General features: G+C 50.6%; 2 protein-coding genes across 15 annotated transcripts in view; one reads left to right on the plus strand and one right to left on the minus strand.

Moving 5' to 3' along the window:
* The window catches only part of AHSA1 (activator of HSP90 ATPase activity 1), a 44436-nt gene extending 25920 nt beyond the window's left edge, over positions 1-18516 (minus strand). The window contains exons 1-9 of one of the 4 annotated variants that reach the window (XM_075614676.1): positions 18244-18516; positions 15815-16005; positions 15272-15354; positions 14617-14734; positions 14191-14279; positions 12178-12297; positions 8842-8943; positions 8547-8598; positions 7252-7694 (exon numbers count right to left, since the gene is read on the minus strand). In XM_075614676.1, coding sequence (XP_075470791.1) covers positions 7522-7694; positions 8547-8598; positions 8842-8943; positions 12178-12297; positions 14191-14279; positions 14617-14734; positions 15272-15354; positions 15815-16005; positions 18244-18323 — 1008 coding nt within the window. In that variant the 5' untranslated portion in view covers positions 18324-18516 and the 3' untranslated portion in view covers positions 7252-7521. Of the gene's footprint in view, positions 1-7251; positions 7695-8546; positions 8599-8841; positions 8944-12177; positions 12301-14190; positions 14280-14616; positions 14735-15271; positions 15355-15814; positions 16006-18243 lie in introns of those variants that run through there. The other 3 variants (XM_075614675.1, XM_075614677.1, XM_075614678.1) reach the window with 3 other exon arrangements.
* Positions 17435-21221, plus strand: part of VIPAS39 (VPS33B interacting protein, apical-basolateral polarity regulator, spe-39 homolog) — a 34774-nt gene continuing 30987 nt past the window's right edge. For 4 of the 11 annotated variants that reach the window (XM_075614655.1, XM_075614654.1, XM_075614664.1 and 1 more), the window contains exons 1-2: positions 20397-20522; positions 21064-21139. The gene's annotated coding sequence lies outside the window, so the exon portion shown is untranslated. Of the gene's footprint in view, positions 17554-20300; positions 20523-21063; positions 21140-21221 lie in introns of those variants that run through there. The other 7 variants (XM_075614659.1, XM_075614658.1, XM_075614656.1 and 4 more) reach the window with 4 other exon arrangements.

The following is a 21221-nucleotide window of genomic DNA, read 5'->3' on the forward strand; positions in this document are numbered from 1 at the left end:
TGACAAGCTTTCGAGAGTTCTCCTCTCTTCCTCAGAGCTGCCATACCTGAGGAAGAGAGGACTCCCGAACGCTTGTCCTATAATATCAAGTGTTAGTCCAAATAAAATAGGTACCACCTATTACTGAAGTAATCCTTTACTCTGCACATCGCAACTGGACTAACACGGCTATTTCCACTTCATTCTTAGGCTAAGGCCCCGCTCCCAGAGTCAGCGCACCCGCACTGCAGACAGGCGGTGCGCTGACATACACAGACCGCGACATGCGGTCTGTAGGGAGCGGGAGGTGGGCGGGAGTGGGAGGATTGACAGGGAGGGGGGGCGTGGCTTGAGCAGAGGGACCCGCTACTCTCCCCCCCCTCCCTCCACGGACTCGGGCTGGAGCTGCTGAGGGTAAGTATTAAACACACACACACGCAGGCACTCATACACACACACACACACACACACAGGCAGGCACTCACGCACTCATACACACACACACACACACACACACACACACACACACACACACACAGGCAGGCACTCACGCACTCATACACACACACACGCACACACACAGGCAGGCACTCACGCACTCATACACACATACACACACACACACAGACAGAGGCAGGCACTCACGCACTCATACACACACACAGACAGGCACTCGCACTCAGGCACACACATACACACACACAAACAGGCACTCACGCTTTCACTCCACACTCCTCCCCGCTCCCCGAAGCCTCTCCTCCTCCCGAAGCCTCCCCTGCCCATTGGCTCACAGCCACACCACGTGACGCGTCAACGCTAGGGATCACCATTCTCTTGTATCCCGTAGCGGCTGACGCGCCACAGCGTGTAGTGCTCTGTGCCGCCAGGGGGGACCGGGACCGGCTCCGCAGGATTCCCCTGCTGGTGGGGAACTCGCGACATGGCCGCCCGCGCCAACGAGCGCAGCGGGACAGAGGCCTTAGGGAGAATGAGCGGCTCAGGGAGTAAAGACACCGACTCCCACCGAGCAGGGGAACCTGGCTCAATTCCTTGTGACCTTGAGCAAGTCACTTTATCTCCCTGTGCCTCAGGCACCAAAAATATAGATTGTAAGCTCCACGGGGCAGGGACCTGTGTCTGCAAAATGTCTCTGTAAAGCGCTACATAAAACTAGCAGCGCTATACAAGAACATGCTATTATTATTATTCTTTATCTGCATAATTCTGTTCCCTGTCTCTTGCTGAAGTCCGTCTCCTCTCTGCCTCACCTATCTGTTCTCATACTGACCCCTTTCTCTCACCCTCCCTTGCTTTTGATCTTTTTATCGTTCTGTACACACCAGGCCGATGTGTCTGGTCCCCGCACCCTCCTGTCCCATCGTGGCCGCCCTCCCCCCCGTCGGGGCCCCCCGCACCCCCTGTCCCATCGTAGGGGCCATGTATAATTTCTCTGACCCAATGGGTGAAGCATTTTATTAGCACAGTCACAGGCCCTGCAGACCCGGGCGGGTACCAGGTGTCCCCTCTCCCAATGTTGTCACATTTCACTTGGTACATGGATATATACATACTGTATATACTATGAGGCACCTCGCTGGAAACAGCTCTGTAGCACCATCTAGTGGCCAATGGAGAACTTGCAGGTGGTATTAGCACAATAAGCCCCATCGGTGCCATATAATACAATATATAATATAATATAATATATAATACAATATATAATATAATATATAATATAATATAATATATAATACAATATATAATATAATATATAATACAATATATAATATAATATATAATACAATATATAATATAATATATAATACAATATATAATATAATATAATATATAATACAATATATAATATAATATAATATATAATACAATATATAATATAATATAATATATAATACAATATATAATATAATACAATATATAATACATTACTAGTGACTTTAAATGACTGGGACTAAAAGCAAATCTGTGGGACGTAATCCAAATGTGTGACACTGAACCTAAATCACTATAACAAACTAAAACCAAATCCCTGGGAATGAAACAGGGCAGACGTGGACCAGGAACCCGCCGGTACCAGGAACCCGCCGGTACCAGGAACCCACCGGTACCAGAGCCCGCACATGTTAGCAGTGGGGGATGGGTACCAGCAGGTCCATACTGGTCTCAGCAGGGTCACTCATGGAGATATCTCGGGAACTTGTCCCTCCAGTTTTAGTTATTGGAGTGCACAATCTATATACTGTATACATACATATGGTACCATATACTGTATACATACATACGTTACTATATACTGTATACATACAGTACTGTATGCATTTGTTACTATATACAGTATGCATACAGTACTATACACTGTATACATACATATGGTACTGTATACATTTGTTAGTATATACTGTATATACATATTGTACTGTATACATATGGTACTGTATACATACTGTACTAGCCGAGCCTTCTCTGTTCTGTGAGTTTTATATTCCAATTTATAGCATTATTCATTGTTGCTCTCAGGCCAGAGTGTGATGTTTCCTTGTATTGTAACACAGAGTGCATGTTTGTATATATGGGGATGTGTATAGGTGTTTGTGTTATTGTGTATGTTTATTTATAGAAGCATTAGATGAGTACGAGTGTCTGACTATTTCGAGAGAGATCGAGAGAATATCACTTGTGAGCACATTCAAATGTCTTAGAGAGACAGGTCGGCAACCCTGCCTTTCACCATTATCACCTAGCATACAGTGCAGCAAGGGATTCTGGGAAATGACACGCAAATGAGCACACAATGTGTCACCTTTTGCCTGAAATCCATGTTTACATGGAACCCTTATAAGAAAATACTCTGCTGTTCAAACAGCTTTTAAGCACAGCATGGGATTAGTTGCAAAGCCAGTCAAACCACTCACAGACATCTGTTTTGACCTTGTGGGTCTCCTCAGTGTGAGATTGGTTGTACCGGCTTTGACATTTTCAAGGCTGTGTAGGTTTACCGTACACATTTTAAATTATGGTGGGTGAAAAAGGCGACAAAAAACCTCCATGTTAGCATATAGCCAAGAAAGAATTCCCAGAATCCCTTGCTGCAGTGGAAGCATTGCATGCTAGGTCAGGGGTGCGCAATCTTTCCCTGCTGCCCCCTCCCTTACTTTGTGCAGCAGAGTCCCCCTCCTTACCTCCAGTGAGGGGTAATATCTCCCCTACTCAGCTGGTCGACAGAGCGCCGCGCGACCTAGGAGTTTGTGGGGATGGCTATTTTGTGAATGCCACGCATGTGCAGTTGTGGTCAGAGTGGTGGCCATCTTGGAATTGCTCCTCAAGGATTGTAACGGGACTACGAGTCCCAGAATCCTCAAGGGGGGATCACATGGGCTGATCCAGCGAATGAGAGGGATGCTGTTTAGATGAACAGGATATCCTCTGTGTGCGGAGATCCCACGAACCAGTGCTGACGGAGGCGCCAAGGAAAGAGGTAGTGTCCAGGGAGCTGGCCAGACTTCCCCGCAGGCCCTGAGCCAACTATAGATACGTATTGTAGGGAAGGCCCCAGATAAAGACCCTCCTCACATAGTACTACCGCGGTGGTGGACGGACGTCCACACGGGGACCAGCGGCCTGGGACAAGGGCTGCACGTGGCAGCAGAGAAGGGGAACCCTCCGGCTGGAGACTTCACCGCAGACCGCTTCCTGGATAAGGTGTGAGGGGAATTGTGTTGGAGGCCCAACACCATTAACAAGATCCAACACCATTAACAAGCATTCCCTGGTTAGGCCATTGACCAGGAAGGTACCCACTGTGCACCCCCACTTCACAGGGTGTAGCGCTACCTCACATTGGGTGGGACTTGTTCTGTGGACACCAGGTGTTTAGGTGCCCAGGGCACCCTCAGTACTTTGGGGAAGACACACAGTGTGTTGTTGCATACTGTGGGGTTACAGTAAAACAGGGTGTTTGTATATATATATATATATATATATATATATATATATATATATATATATAGTGGTATTGTTATTACTGAGTGTATTGAGTTCAATGAGGAATTGTCCCACCAACGCTGGGATCCCTCATAGGTGGAGGCGCAGCACGAGAGCTCACGCCTGGCTGCAAGAAGCGGAGGCTCAGGCCTGCTGTGAGCGTACAGGTAACAGCAGCATGCGTAATCGCCCGCGGTTTCCCTCAGACACAGGGGTTTACACTTGTCTCCGGCTCTCTTATAGGCTTGGCGTGCCTACCGCGTGGTTACTCACCCCCACCTAACAAACAGACGGTACCGTTTTTGTGGAAGTAAAAATTGGTCACAACTTTGTTGTTTTAACAATATAAGAAAATAACTGTCAGCCATAATCTTAGTCCTTTGTCATCCCTATTCTCGGTATCTTCCGGCGGGGGAGCCCTCCTCCACCCGCCCACAAGGAGACACTCCGCCGTGAGACACACTCCACGGCCCCGTCATCCGCTCACCCTAGGTCCCCCTATCCTGCCCGCCTGGCCCTACCCGCATAGGATAGAGCCCAGCTACCCAAGATTGGTGCCAAGGGTACTGCGCCCGACCGCGTCGGCACCTCCGGCCCGCACAATCTTTTCAGGGGGATCGTTATCTGGGGCCCATCCGCAGTGGGTGGAGACCCATTTCAGGTATTCACGGTGTTCCTATAATTACAGGCCTGACAGTTCCGCCGAAGCTGCGACGATGGATCTGATAAGAGATTCATAAGACATGGTTATACACAACACAACATTCTCACTGGGATACACAAAACCAATGAGGAGCCACTAGCCAGCACCGGGTTTACATAGCACGTGCAAGTACCCCCCCACCCCCCACTGGTGCTCGCAAATCTAACAAACCTCGTGGTGGGGAGGAAGGAAAGCCAACAGCATGCAACCCCCTAGAGGCACAGCAGCCCTTGTGTAGGCGACGGCCGCATTTTGGGACCTCTGCCTTTCTGCGTCATTGAAAAACAACAGGTGACAAGGGTTGGGATTAATTCATCTTTACTTATCTTTAGCGCCCTCTGCTGTTCCCTAAATATACAGTCCAAGCCCCCCAGTATGAGACGGGGCTGTAAAGTGGTGTGAGAGGAGAGAGTGCGTATCAAAGATCTCACTCTGGGGTTTACATTGGAACTGTGGCTTAAGTTCTGGAGATTAGTTACTGGGTTTCTGATGAACCAAGTGCTCACCCCCCCCCCCCCCCGATGTCAGAGATCAGACCCCCCCTCCCCCGACGCCTCCCAGATCAGACTCGCATCCTCTCCCCCGACGCCTCCCAGATCAGACTCGCATCCCCCCTCCTCCGATGCCTCCCAGATCAGGCTCGCATCCCCCCCTCCCCCGATGCCTCCCAGATCGGATTCGCATCCCCCCCTCCCCCGATGCCTCACAGATCACTCCCATCCCCCCTCCCCCGACGCCTCCCAGACCAGACTCGCATCCCCCCTCCTCCGATGCCTCCCAGATCAGGCTCGCATCCCCCCCTCCCCCGATGCCTCACAGATCGGATTCGCATCCCCCCCTCCCCCGATGCCTCACAGATCACTCCCATCCCCCCTCCCCCGATGCCTCACAGATCAGACTCGCATCCCCCCTCCCCCGATGCCTCACAGATCAGACTCGCATCCCCCCCTCCCCCGATGCCTCACAGATCAGACTCGCATCCCCCCCTCCCCCGATGCCTCACAGATCAGACTCGCATCCCCCCCCTCCCCGATGCCTCACAGATCAGACTCGCATCCCCCCCTCCCCCGATGCCTCACAGATCAGACTCGCATCCCCCCCCTCCCCGATGCTTCACAGATCAGACTCGCATCCCCCCCCTCCCCCGATGCCTCACAGATCAGACTCGTATCCCCCCCCTCCCCCGATGCCTCACAGATCAGACTCGCATCCCCCCCTCCCCCGATGCCTCACAGATCAGACTCGCATCCCCCCCCTCCCCGATGCCTCACAGATCAGACTCGCATCCCCCCCTCCCCCGATGCCTCACAGATCAGACTCGCATCCCCCCCCTCCCCGATGCTTCACAGATCAGACTCGCATCCCCCCCCTCCCCCGATGCCTCACAGATCAGACTCGTATCCCCCCCCTCCCCCGATGCCTCACAGATCAGACTCACATCCCCCCCTCCCCCGATGCCTCACAGATCAGACTCGCATCCCCCCTCCCCCGATGCCTCACAGATCAGACTCGCATCCCCCCTCCCCCGATGCCTCACAGATCAGACTGGCATCCCCCCTCCCCCGATGCCTCACAGATCAGACTCGCATCCCCCCCTCCCCCGATGCCTCACAGATCAGACTCGCATCCCCCCCTCCCCCGATGCCTCACAGATCAGACTCGCATCCCCCCCTCCCCCGATGCCTCACAGATCAGACTCGCATCCCCCCCTCCCCCGATGCCTCACAGATCAGACTCGCATCCCCCCCTCCCCCGATGCCTCACAGATCAGACTCGCATCCCCCCTCCCCCGATGCCTCACAGATCAGACTCGCATCCCCCCTCCCCCGATACCTCACAGATCAGACTCGCATCCCCCCTCCCCCGATGCCTCACAGATCAGACTCGCATCCCCCCCTCCCCCGATGCCTCACAGATCAGACTCGCATCCCCCCCTCCCCCGATGCCTCACAGATCAGACTCGCATCCCCCCTCCCCCGATGCCTCACAGATCAGACTCGCATCCCCCCTCCCCCGATACCTCACAGATCAGACTCGCATCCCCCCTCCCCCGATGCCTCACAGATCAGACTCGCATCCCCCCCTCCCCCGATACCTCACAGATCAGACTCGCATCCCCGCCTCCCCCGATGCCTCACAGATCAGACTCGCATCCCCCCTCCCCCGATGCCTCACAGATCAGACTCGCATCCCCCCCTCCCCCGATGCCTCACAGATCAGACTCGCATCCCCCCCTCCCCCGATGCCTCACAGATCAGACTCGCATCCCCCCCTCCCCCGATGCCTCACAGATCAGACTCGCATCCCCCCCTCCCCCGATGCCTCACAGATCAGACTCGCATCCCCCCTCCCCCGATGCCTCACAGATCAGACTCGCATCCCCCCCCTCCCCCGATGCCTCACAGATCAGACTCGCATCCCCCCCTCCCCCGATGCCTCACAGATCACTCGCATCCCCCCTCCCCCGATGCCTCACAGATCAGACTCGCATCCCCCCTCCCCCGATGCCTCACAGATCAGACTCGCATCCCCCCTCCCCCGATGCCTCACAGATCAGACTCGCACGTGGATAAGTTAATTTACGTATTTATTATAGGATAACGTACACGGCTCCGCATGGCAGAGCCTGACGCTGCCACAGGTCACAATTCCACCGCTGGACCAGACACTCCGGAAACCGCTTATCCCAGCATGCTTTGCTGCTCAGAGACACTGCGAAGCTGAGCGACGTTTTCATCACGAAGATAAAACCCCCACAGACAAATTAAATACGAACTTTAGTCCACAAGACGTTCCCTTGTGTATATAGAATAGGTATAAAAAGCTCCCCCCACCCCCCGTTAGATCAGCATAGCTCCGTATCCAAATGTCTGCTTAATGCCCTCAAAGTAATATCTCTTCCAGCCCTCCTTTGTGCGCTCCTCCTCGCTCTGCGGAACCCCCCTCCCCTCCATCCGAAGTTCCGTCTCTCCCCCTTTGTCAGTGAAGGTCAGTGTGATGGAGGCGTGATGCTCTGCGGGGAACACATGATCAGGAATCAGTCACAAGCAAATACAACTCCGCCTGGCACAACATCCAGAAACGTTATTCCTATCATGTATACGATACCTTCTAACAATGTATCCCCTGCACCCCACTTCTTATAAGTGGGGTGCAGGGGACATCTGTCTAACGGGGGGGGGGGAAGAGAGAGAATCTATCTTGGCCCCGACACTGTCAGAATGAGCAATGCATGACCAGGTTCTCACATCTCTTCATATTTCCCAGTCAGTTCTGAGCACCTACTGTACATAAGGACACACCCAGACACACCCAGGCTCCATTAAAATGCTACTAAAAAATTTTTTTAAATAATTTTTAATGTATTCTAATATAACAAGCATTTTTGTTTCTATAGCAACCATTTACAAAGTCACATCCCTTTCCTCTTCTGAAAAAGGTTCCGGCACGCCCCTTTTTGAGCCCTGCCCTCTCTCTAGCAGTGCACCAATTGTATCTAGTGACTGCCTGGTCACATGATCTTCCCCACAGAACTTTGCATCTTTGGTCCTCTTCTGCTGCACTGACAGCCATTTAGTGAACCCCCGAGCCGAATCTTCGCTAATCACTTGGTCAGTGTGCAGATTGTATTGATGCATATATTAAATGGGGGGGAAAAAAACTTAAAAAACGGAAGCTTGAACTGCAGCTTTAAGGAGCATTTTCTAATTAACCCTTTCCTCACTTCTTCTAAAGCAGCCACTGACATGTTCATCATAAGCCACTTCCCGCCAACATAAACACCCCCTCTCCACTCCCTGTAATCATTGTAAGATCGCAGACCCAGCCTGTTACTGATAATCCCACCACCCCGTGTTTTCCTTACCTGCCGGCCAGGACTTAAACCTCCAAGACATGACGATCCGTTTGTCCGGTTCCTGCAGACACACAGCACGTGTCAGTAAGTCAGTGTCGGACTAGAAGTGGCACGGTGTGGCACGGTGTATAACCTTCCTGCCAGAGAGGCCTGCAGTAATGTGGGACTTTCTGGCAGCAAAGCAAAGACTCCCGTGACCATTACAAACAGGGCACAATAATCTACTGTCAGCTCAATCAAGGACCGCGGCCCCTCCCCCTCGGGACGTGGCCCCTCACCCCTAAGGGCCGACGCCGTTACTCACCAGCTCTAGGAATTCTCCGCTGACGTTGCCTCCCAGTAGCTGGAACTTGCCTCCTTTCTCTGGGACTAAGGACGCGGGGGCGTGGGTAAAACCCTGCACCAGCTGCAGACAGAGGGGGGGAGGCGCAGAGATTAGAACAGCGCGGCTGCAGGGATGGTGCACAGTGATAGTGAGTACCTCACATTTACCAACATGAACTTCCAATTCTTGCTTAAAAAAAAAAAACAAAAACAAATACAAAACCTCACAGACTTCCAATAAATGATGATAAAAAAAAAACTTTATAAAACTCGAGATTCTCTGTACAGGATCTTGTATTTTGCAATTACATGTGTATCCGTCATACAAATATCTATATGGTCACTCTAATGAGCCCTTTAAGAGGTCACGTGTGTGCAGTAAGGCAGCCGAGAGGTTAACCCTCTTACCAAAAGAACTTTATTGCTGGTGATGCAGATTTGTATCAGAATAGGTTGCGGGTTCATGGCTTAAAGTGGCAAAACAATGACAAAAGCATCGTTTGTTCAGGAACTGACCAGGTCTCGGTGATTACATTACACCTGCCGTGGGCAACTCTGTCCTCAAGGGCCAACAGGTCAGGGTTTCGGGATATCCCTGAGGACGGGAGTTGCCCGTCCATGTATTACACAAACACATGTTGATAAGTTGCATGCACATGTGATGGGGAAGATGCTTTTCTGGATTGGAGAGCTTCAAAGACCGAACTTACATCAAAACCAGACGCGCTGAAGGTGATTTACAGGACTGGTTTATATTTCACATTACAGGCCAACAAGAAATAATAATAATGTGAATTCTGCACACACTGCAGTTGTGTCACTGTGTGTGTAACCTGACCACAACCGGTTGTCATTAGCCGGGAATTGGGAAAATATTACAAGGAAAGATCATTTCTTTCACTCGCCAGGGTACAAAGGGACGGTCACCGGCGGTGCCGGCACCCGGCACATTCCTCTGTAGGCGAGGATGCGGGTACCATTAATCTGGCGATTACAGGGGGAGCGTTCCTAGTCGTGAGGTGTCTGGGAGAAGAGAAAGTGGCGGTTGGGTGACCGGCCTGCCAGGGGTCGGCAGAGTCTGACCTGCCAGGGGTCGGCAGAGTCTCAGATACACAGCGTCGGGATATAAAAAGGAGGCGGCGCTGAACCCCACCGGAGAGATCCACGCACACAGTATGCCCCCCCAAACCCCTCAGTGTATCTCGCTCTATTGCCCCTCAATGGAGCCCTTACAAGACGGTCACCGGTAATGTATCGTTTCCATTGGAATCCTTTTTAGGAACTCTCCGACCCGCTGTTCTGTATGTGAATATGTGACCAGCGCTGTGCGCCTTGTTGTAATATTATTAAGTGTGCAATGCAAGTCGTGTCTGATCACTGTGCGCCTTGTTGTAATATTATTAAGTGTGCAATGCAAGTCGTGTCTGATCACTGTACGCCTTGTATTATTAGTAAGTGTGCAATGCAAGTCGTGTCTGATCACTGTACGCCTTGTATTATTAGTAAGTGTGCAATGCAAGTCGTGTCTGATCACTGTACGCCTTGTATTATTAGTAAGTGTGCAATGCAAGTCGTGTCTGATCACTACTTGAACCAATTATCTTTTGAAGATATAGCCCTCATTTTCAGACACTTTTTGCTGAATTGAATTAGCATATTTTCCTATTACAGGGGGGCGGAGGACGTCTGAGGTGTAAGTCCTGCCTGTAGCAGAGTAATTGGGGTGTAGCGTGATGGGTTTAGGGGTGCGAGTGCTCATTTTTAATGCCCTGCGGGGGAGGCGAGTGAGACACTTGGGGGGGCTGGTTGGTAAACCCCTTTACACACGGGTAAGCGTGTACGTTATCTTCCGGCCTGGTCAATCCGCTGCTGGATGAAGCCTCCACAATAGTCGCCCAGGTACCACGTTTGGAAGCCTCTCCACATCGCTCTAACACGTTCAGACTTCATTCTCCCATCTTTCTTTTGGTCGCCGTCTTGACTGGATTCCATGGGATAACATCTCTGTCCGACGATGGTCATTTCGTCTTGCGATCTGTCCGGCCCACCGTCATTTTCATTCATTCATTCTTTTTCCCGTCACTTCGGGTAATACCCAGCATGCATCTCTCCATACTACTTTGCGTTGTCGGAAGCTCCTGAATTATCTTCACATTCAGGGTCCAAGTTTCACATGTGAGCACGGGCCGAGCACCCGGCTTAAAACACCTTCCTCGAGGCTTGGTGGAAGGTTCCCTTGTAACATTATCTTGTTTCTTCCAAATGCGCTATACTGTACATCCCATCTTCATTCTATTTATTTCATTGGAAAGGTTCCCATCCATTGCTCCATACCGCCAAGGTAGACAGTCTGACTTATTCTAGTTCTCTCCCATTTGTTTAAATCTTTGCATAGTTGGGATCCCTTTGTTCTTGCTGACATTCAATGACTTGAACAATTCTTTGTGTTGCAGTGAAAAGCTTTGGTGACACGGTGTCTCCCTGCCGCAGTCTCTCGCTGATCCTGGCATCTCCCTGCCGCAGTCCCTCGCTGATCCTGGCATCTCCCTGCCGCAGTCCCTCGCTGATCCTGGCGTCTCCCTGCCGCAGTCTCTCGCTGATCCTGGCATCTCCCTGCCACACTCCCTTACTGATCCTGGTGACACGGTGTCTCCCTGCCACACTCCCTTACTGATCCTCGTGACACTATCCCCCTGCCGCACTCCCTCGCTGATCGTTATCCTGCTTAGATCTTCATGTAATGGTTCATGTGACATTCTCGTAAATGTTCCTTATAATATCAATGTATGCTTTGTCACTTTGCCTTTTTAATGCACTTGGACCCGTTGAGGTGAAGACAATCAAATGCTTTTCCGTAATCTACAAATCCTACGAGTGGTTGATCGTATTCATTGGTTGGGGAAATCACTTGTTGTACGTGGTCCATGGTGTTGTATGCACAGAAATCCGGCTTGTTCTGTGGGCGAAGTCTCGGGTCTGATGCAGCCGATTAGCGATTATCGTCATAAAAACCTTGTGGCTGGAAGTAGATTGGTCTGTAGTTTCAGGTCTGCTTATTGGGGAGGATAACTATGGCGTGGCACCATCATTTGCTGCAAATGTCCTGTTCTCAAAGCAGCTTGTACAGGATTTTCCACTACTTCATCCAAGTGTGTACACACACACACACACACACACACACACACTTTTGCTGCATTGTTAATAGCATCATACTCACAGCACCATATGGAGTAGAGAACGAGATGGGTGTATATGTACTGGGTGTATATGTGCTTGTGTATATGTACAGTATATGTGCACGCGCCCAGCTCTGTACCTCCTGCCGGGTGAACACTCTGTACAGCTCCTCGGGGGAGGTCAGGAAAGTCTCCTTCAAGGTCACCTTGCATGTCGGGATCGTCACCCCCCCACTGGGACACTTTACGGACTTGATTCTCTGCTTCGGAGAGGAAAAAACAGGAGAAGAGTCACTAATATTCACCCCCTTCTCTCCCAGTAAAGTACTGTACGAGTTGGACATGCTGCAGAATTATCCTGCGATGCAACAGTGTAACATTAAACTCCCAGGGAGACTCTGCAGTTCGGAGAGGAAGACAGCTCCGGGGTAACGTACTGAGGGGCAGATCCATCAGTGACCCCACAAACCCAGAAATATCCTGACCTTTAAAACTCAAAACAGAAAGCGGCGCAGTAGTGTGTTGCAGCAGGCCTCTCAGTCAGCGAGGGGTTAACCTGGGGCCAGTAAGGGAGAGAGGAAATCTATGTATATAAAGCAATTTATGACATTAACAGAACAAAAAAAGTGTTCCTGATATATACACATTATTTTAGGCCAGAGGGGGCAGGCTAACTCCGGTTCTGAAGGGCCACCAACAAGTTAGGTGTGCAAGATCCTGGCAACAAAGTATCACAAACAGGAAAGAATACTAGTGCAGAGCGCCATTGATATATTTTTTGTACAAACAGGGAAGTGTTACAAATATTCCCCGTACTTTGAGCTGCAAACTGTAACAATAGATGTTACTTTAGTAACACAAAGATTCATTGTAGCTGCTGAGTTACAGGTAGAAAAAATGGCAGTGCACTGCCAAAAGGAACAGTATGCCCTGTCTCATACTGCCCGAAACGCGTTGGCGGACCTGTGCTGTGGCTTAGGGGGGACATTTAGTCCATCTTTTTTATGCAATAAATAACTTTTGCTTTTGCAAACCGTGAGCCTCCTTCTGTTCCTTTTGGCAGTGCACTGCCATTTTTTCTACCTGTTCCTGCTGCTTACCTGGGAGATTGCACGCCTACCAATCATATACTGCTGGACACTCCAGGAGAAATAAAAGTGAGTCCACTTTATGGGTTGCTGTACCCTGTTTTTCTCCTTGTTACCATTATGGGACTTTGGTCTGTATTACTTATTGATGGTGCCGTTGGCATTAGGTACTAGTCCCCTAACCCTATTAGGGCAACGTTATTGTACACTCAGTACATTGGAAGGAGTAAATTCCAACTGCAGTTTATTACATTACAAGGACTTGTTTTTCTGATGCACTGGCGTTCTATACATAGCTGCTGAGTTACACTGACTGGAGGATTGATTTGAAACGGAAAGGCGGCCATTTAGTAAACCCTGGGAAACAGGATTTTGCTCATCGATCACGGGAGCTCTAATCGATCGGCAGCGTAGGTAATTAGTTCTCCATAAAGGTAATCAAAGGCTGCATATACTGTATATATATATTATTTTTTTTTAAATAATTTTTTAAGCTTCTTGTAAATCAAACCCTGCACTGGAGGTGAAAGCTGCCTGTGTGGGGAATGCATCACCGCCAGGACTGCCATGGAAACGGAGGCGGAAACGCAGCAGTACATGTTTGGATTCATATACAAACCCCACGAGACGGCAAGGACTTTTACAGCAAATCCTATTAAACACTGGGAGATGCCGGAAGATCTGGTATTGGAGTTCGAGTAACATTGGTTTGAGTGACCGTTAAAACAGATCGAGTACCGAGACGCGCGCTCGCAGGCGCGTGAACATACAGACAGGTGCGCGCACGCACGCACACAGTGACAGGTGTGCGCACGCACACACACACACAGTGACAGGCGCGCGCACACGCACACAGTGACAGGCGCGCGCACACGCACACAGTGACAGGTGTGCGCACGCACACACACACAGTGACAGGCGCGCGCACATGCACACAGTGACAGGTGTGCGCGCGCACGCACACACACACACACACACACAGTGACAGGTGTGCGCACGCACACACAGTGACAGGCGCGTGAACCTACAGACAGGTGCGCGCACGCACGATATCTGCCCAATTACCATCTCAGGCTCGACATCCTGCCTCGGCGCGGGCGCTCCTGGATGCGACACCCCGTTCGCTGTGGGAAGGATCATTCCTTGTGTGAACTCTGCAGGAACAAACCGCGAGGTCAGGGCCAAAAACGGGAAATACCTTCACGCACAAAACATGTGACGCCAGCTGCCGTGTGCTGCATATACACAGATTTACAGGATCCTCACAGCACAGCGTTATATCCACAGCATTCAGTAATCTGTTCATAAACAGCAAATGTCACACGCAATTAACCCTTTGTCAGCGTGCAATGCTTTGGGGTCCCCCTTACAGCAAAGCCGTTAAATCAGAATTAAATATATGTGCCGCCCCTCCCCCAGGTTTAGTGAAGGGCTTTCAGATTGAGGTCTCTATCCTCCCCCATTAGATATTTGGGGCGTCCCGATCCCTACCTGTTCGGAGGGCGCTGATGTAGAACGCCACGGCCTCTCGTATTTGCCGCGCTCCCTCCTTCCTCATTAGTGCCGTCAGGTTGGTGTCGGGCTCGTCCTTTGCTAGAGAGACTCGGATCTGGGGGAAGAGATATCAGGTTACACTTCTGCCTATTTGTTTTATACCAGGGGTGGGCAACTCCAGTCCTCAAGTGCCACCAACGTGCCGAGTTTTCCGGATATCCCTGCTTCAGCACAGGTGGCTCAATCAGTAGCTCAGTCAAAGACTAAGCTCCTGATTGAGCCACCTGTTCTGAAGCAGGGATATTCTGAAACCCCGACCTGTTGGTAACACGTGAGGACTGACACACTGAAGTCAGCCTAAATCACTAATTGTTTTCACACTCAGCAATAGGTTTTATAAAATAACCATATATTTTGTAATCTGTGGAGAGCGACAAGAGGAAAACACCAGCTTCAAAGAGCAGAGACTGGGTACCAGGTAATTAACCTGTTCCATTACACGCCCCGAGATACAACAGCAGGTACTCGTTACTCGGAACATTTGCAGTGCCTGTTGGCAAGCTTGGGGGAAAGTGACAGCCCAGCCTGTCCCATAACCTGTGGGAATTCAATGAGGCTAGATGTTTAGGATAACCCTGGGGTGATGTCTTACCTCCACCTCGCTGGCATCGTTCTCATCTGAAAGGTTCGGGATCTCCACGTAACCTTTGTACTTCACCCCACAAGGGGACGTCCCTGCACGGACAAGTTAGTCTCTTAGGTTTGGGAGATTGAAGTCGGGACAATGACATACATTTGTGTGCCACATTTGGGAGGCATCAGCTCGGAATGGCAGAGCCGATTAACCACGGGCTTAGTCAGACACAAGGTACGGATTTCTTGTATGCAATCCACACTTCAAATACAGGGTGGAGGCGACAGTGTAATCTGGGATACTATGATGCAACATCCCTCTTGCCAAATTCTACACAGATTTCTCCCTTTTCCTGATATGCTGCAGAATGGAGACGGAGACACACACACACACACACACACACACACACACACACACACAAAGGTAATACAATGCCTTGAACGCCTCTCGCAGCAAAGGGGTTAAATGCTTCACCAATAAGGACTCGTTCTGTGAACCCCGGGGGAGGGGAGATTAGGACCATGACCAGGAGGGAGGACAGAGATGCTGTGAGGTGCTGACCTGTCCAGTTCAGTTTGACGTCCCACTCATAGAAGAAGATGAGCTTCCCCTTGCGGTTGTTGATCGATGCCTCTCCATCCAGCTTACTCACTTCTGTCACCTCGCAGGTCCCCTCCACACCCTCCACTCTCACCCCCATCAGCAGCTCCTTCAGCTTATCCGACGACCATCCTGAGGCGTCTCTCTCCGTCCTGCAAGAAGCAACGTCCAGACAGACAATGAGGATTAGAGCCCGCTCACAATCCTACCACTCGGGCTCAGGCGTGTTCCAGTCCTCAGGTCACCAAACAGCCATCATCTCACGTGACAACTGAGGAGTCTGGGTAATGACATGCAAATGAGCATGCGGTCACACTTTAGCTTCCTATGCATTTTGAAGGGTCTATCCCTGGAAGGGACGTGCAGGCAATGCACTGCTGTGAGGTGCATATAGAAAAGATGCGACGGTGGCTAAGATCAAATGCAGTAAAAATTAGCTTCTTTATTGAGGAACAAGACAAACAAGGTTCACATGACGCTGTAGAGGCATCTTTTTTCTATATGCACCTCACAGCAGTGCACTGCCTGCACGTCCCCTCCAGGGACACACCCTTCCGTATCTATCTTGCAGCTGCACACTATAAACAGGACTACTGACAACATTGCCAAGTGTGAGCACGCTTTATTTCTCTTCTATGGAGGTTATCTAGTCTAGCTCCAGGGGAGTGTTATCATGCTTGGGATTACTAGCTGGGGTCCCACTGTTTGTTCATTTTGAGCAGTGTGGCCAACCTATGTTTGTATTTTCCCTACACCTCGCCCTCATAGGAGTATTATCCGACTATTTCTGCAAGCAAGTTATCATTGGATTATTGCCTGTGTTGATGTGGAAAGGGTTATGAAATATTGGATTTATTACAGGACTATAGTGATACATGCATTTTCTCTGAGCACAGATACAGAGCTTGTCTCTAATATTGCCTGATGGTTTCCTATGCATTTTGAATAGAAAGGTTTCACAAAATGGTTTAATTTTTACACAGATTTTGCAGAAAGCCTGGGACATTAAAATGATGTAATGAAAGCAAAACAATCAGTTCTCATTAAACCAGTTGTCAGATTAACCGGATTTCAGAAATGTCGCGGTCCTATTTTTCCTAATAAAGGTGTTTCATACACAGGATTTAGGAGGAGTGCTGTGATTGGCTCAGCCTGCTGTCATGGCTTCTCTGAACCTGGCAAGGCCCCTGATAGCAGCGTCTCTTGCCACTGCTGAGCGCGCGAGACGCTGGAGACAGAGTTCTGGTTTTGATGGGCCACTTGTTCTGACCTGGGATTTAGTGGTCCTTATGTACATCATGTCATACACAGTGCAGGGCCCGTGTGGCGTTACCCATCTCTGCGTTAGGAACATATTGTCGTCATTTGGGACTCTGGCTGTGAACTATGTGCCATGGTCTATTTTTACCAGCTGACTGGTCCATGGGGTCGGCAGGAGCTCAAGTGAAGTGTCTGAGTGGAATTCAGCCGGCTACAATTACACACTGTGCCCAGCGCGGGGAGGGGGCAGCTAAACTTCCTACCCAGCAAGTATTACACTACGGCGCCTGGTACTGTGTCGGGCACCATGAAGGGAGGCAGCGGCAGCACCAGTATATGAGAAGTTAGCCATACAAACAGCAGACTACGGTATCTCTTCGGGGAACGGAGGACGGAGCTCAACGTACACACCCACAGCGCTGTGACAAGGAACCAAAGCAGTAAGGCGCCACACCAGGTTCCGGGGGTCTCGCTTAGGACCAACACAGTGGGAGTGGTTAAAGGGATAAGAAACCGATATCCCAAATCCATTACCTGGTGCAACCCGGAAATCGTTTATCCCCCACAGGATAAGGGAGGCCTACCTAATCAGCTGCTAGTATCTATGTATACTCGGTACCATTATACACCAGTATCTTCTCAGGGAGGTACCAAGGATGGGGACATGTCAGTGATCGGTTTGTGTTCAGCACTCAGCGGGGGGGGGTATTAGTATGCATGGTGAATGTGGAGGTATTATGGGAGCAATCCCCAACCCAGATTAGGATCAGAGCACTCACCGCTCTCCTGATGCTGTACCCCTAACCCCCCCCCCCCCCCACCACCCAGTGCTGTACCTCCCCCCATCCTCACCAAGAGCTGTACCTCCCGGCCCCCCTCCTATACCGGTGCTGCCCCCCTCTCCCCCCGCCTCCTCAACCGGTGCTGCGCCCCCCCCCCCTCCTCTCAACCGGTGCTGTGCTTCACCAGTGCTGTGCCCCCCACCCTGCTTCACCAGTGCTGTGCCCCCTACGCTGCTTCACCAGTGCTGTGCCCCCCACCCTACTTCACCAGTGCTGTGCCCCCCACCCTGCTTCACCAGTGCTGAGCCCACCTCCTCCCCCGGTGCTGTAACCCCCAGGCCCCCTCACCAGTGCCAGTTGTTCACGTTGGTGGCGTCCGCTCTCTGCTCCACGATCCAGCGCGGGTCTCCCTCTCCCCACTTGGCCATGTCTGACCCGGCCCGGTTCCACGCGGTAACAGGAGATTATGCTGTCCCGGGTCTCACTGTGCGGGAATTCTCAGCGACGTGGCTCTGAGTCAGGTCTCCGTGCCTCGCTCCGGTTCCTGTCACATTGCTCGAGCGCGGTGGAAGTTACTAGAAACGCCTGGAACGCCGGCAACAAGGCCCACCTCTTCCGGTTTCTGACGTCACCAACTGACCTAGGTTTCAACCAGGAAGCCCTTGGCGGCCTTCTTTGTTAAGGGAAAATCATGCGTATGAAATAACTTGAAAGAAACTATACATTGCGCCGTGTTAGAAACGGGAAGATGTATCCGCGTTATCCAATACACTGACAAATTACACAGCAGAAGTAAAGGTCTGTAATCATTTGTGACGGGGTTCATAAATCAGATTGCCCGAATCAGCAATGGCCGCCGATCCCATCACCGTATCTCCGCCATATTACGTGGGGCAGAAAACATCCTATCTGTGGAAGCGGCCATGCCGCCATATTACGTGGGGAGCAGAATGGTGTTTATAACCCTTATAATAACTGACGTGTGTAATGGACTGGCGTGGCTTGTGAACTGGGGTCACAAGTAAAATGTCAGCTCTGTTGTCTTAACTATGATTGTATCTGGTTCTTTCAACCAATGACAAAGAAGGCTGCGCTTATAGTGAAGACGACAGCGACGCAACGTCGCATAAAAACAAATGCATTCTGGCCGGCGCGTGCGCTTATAGTAAGCGCAACGTGACGGAGCGACGGCTTGGTCGCGATCGCTGGAAGTCATCTCAATTTGATTTTTCCAGCGACCGCAGCCTGTCGTCACGTCGCCGGCACTATAAGCGCAGCCGAAGGTTGAGTGGAGACACCAGGACAGAATATTCCCATGATAGAATTCACTGGTAGCTCTCACTAGGCCCTCAATACATATTGTATTGGTCTGTGTTCATATGTTCTTATTTTGTATGTCATTCTGACTGAGCCACCTGTGCTGAAGCAGGGATATGTTTAAAACCTGATCTGTTGGTGGCCCTTGAAGACTGGAGTTGGCCACTCCTGCCCTAGAGTCTGTGTACAAACTGCAATATCACCCAAAATGTTGATCACATATAGGATTTTTTTTGCCCTCTATACACAAATATGAGTAACCATGGAAACCACCAACAGTGACTGTGCGTGGATCCAGCAGGGATACAGAGTTCAGTGAGGGGACCCATCATAGCCCATTCTAACTCCAACCCATGATAACCACTGTAACGCCAACCCATGATAACCACTGTAACGCCGACACATGATAAGCACTGTAACGCCGACCCATGATAACCACTGTAACTCCAACCCATGATAACCACTGTAACGCCAACCCATGATAACCACTGTAACGTCAACCCATGATAACCACTCTAACTCCAACCCATGATAATCACTGTAACGCCGACCCATGATAACCACTGTAACATCAACCCATGATAACCACTGTAACGCCAACCCATGATAACCACTGTAACGCCAACCCATGATAACCACTGTAACGCCAACCCATGATAACCAATCTAACTCCAATCTAACTCCAAACCATGATAACCACTGACTTTCTGCATCAATCCTTCTCCCATATTATATATGTACTGTGTAATCATTATACCCCACCCCCTATTATTCACGCTTTGGTAATACCGAAATGTTAAAATAACTATGACATCCGATTGTACATTGGATATAGCTTGTTACATGGAAGAGTGCTTTCAGTTACCTCCAGCTCCATACTGGAGTGCTGAAAGTGGACAGTATATTTGGACTGATATTCATGTTATGTGTATTTATTTGAATAATACCATGTTATTACCACAGCTGAGGGGGGATTTGTGTTTCCACATCTGCACACACATCATTCTGCTGCCATCCCGGAGTGTCTGCCGGGAATTGTAGTTTTATACACATCACACTAATGTCTTGGCCACCTCGGAAACCAGGAAATGAAACCGCCGGGTGCCTCTGGGAGTTGTAGTCCACGCTGCTGAATAGCTCTATGATGAGCAAGCACCGAGAAACGACATATCCCAGCATGCTTCGGGACGGTTCCTGGCAGTGCCTGTGCTGAGGTTTGAAGAAAGGTGAGAATGAAGCTGTGATGTGAGCAGACAGTCCAGGGAAGGGGGGTCTGAGCCTGGGTCCCCCCACAGCAATGACAGGGCTTAGTGAGTCATTTGGGGAGACTGCTGCATTCTTTCATCACTACTCTCCATATTTCACCCCTCTCTCCCTCCCCCCCCTTCTCCCCTTCTCTCCCTTCCCCCCTCTCTCCCTTCCCCCCCTCTCTCCCTTCCCCCCCTCTCCCTTCCCCCCCTCTCTCCCTTCCCCCTCTCTCCCTTCCCCCCCCTCTCTCCCTTCCCCCCCTCTCTCCCTCCCCCCTCTCTCCCTTCCCCCCCTCTCCCTTCCCCCCCTCCCTCCCTTCCCCCCCTCTCTCCCTTCCCCCTCCTCTTCTTTCTCCCCCCTCTTCCTTCCCCCCCTCTTCCTTCTCCCCCCTAGCTCGCTCCCCCCCCTTGAGTCCCAGACGCACAAAAGATTGCTAAGCTTTATTATTTGTATGAATGAGAGTGAAGATGCACTAAAGCTTCGTGTCCCTCTGTGGGTGTGGGCCTGAGTCTCTTTATGAAAGCGCTGCATGTTCTTCCCTGTTAATCAGAGCTGACCGTGCTCTGCGGACTCTGCAAAGTGACACATTCTGCTTCGTTCCAGCTCCTGTGATGTCAGAATGCTGCTTCCTGCTGTTCTGATGATGTCACTACAATAAGAAAGACCGTGTCCTGTCAGAGTAAGATGGCATCATACATTACAGTCCCAGCGTCATAACCTTATTTTCCTCTGAAGTGTACAAGAGGTTGCAGCGTTTTGAG

The sequence above is a fragment of the Ascaphus truei genome, chromosome 9, assembly GCF_040206685.1.
Source record: "Ascaphus truei isolate aAscTru1 chromosome 9, aAscTru1.hap1, whole genome shotgun sequence".
NCBI lineage: Eukaryota > Metazoa > Chordata > Amphibia > Anura > Ascaphidae > Ascaphus > Ascaphus truei.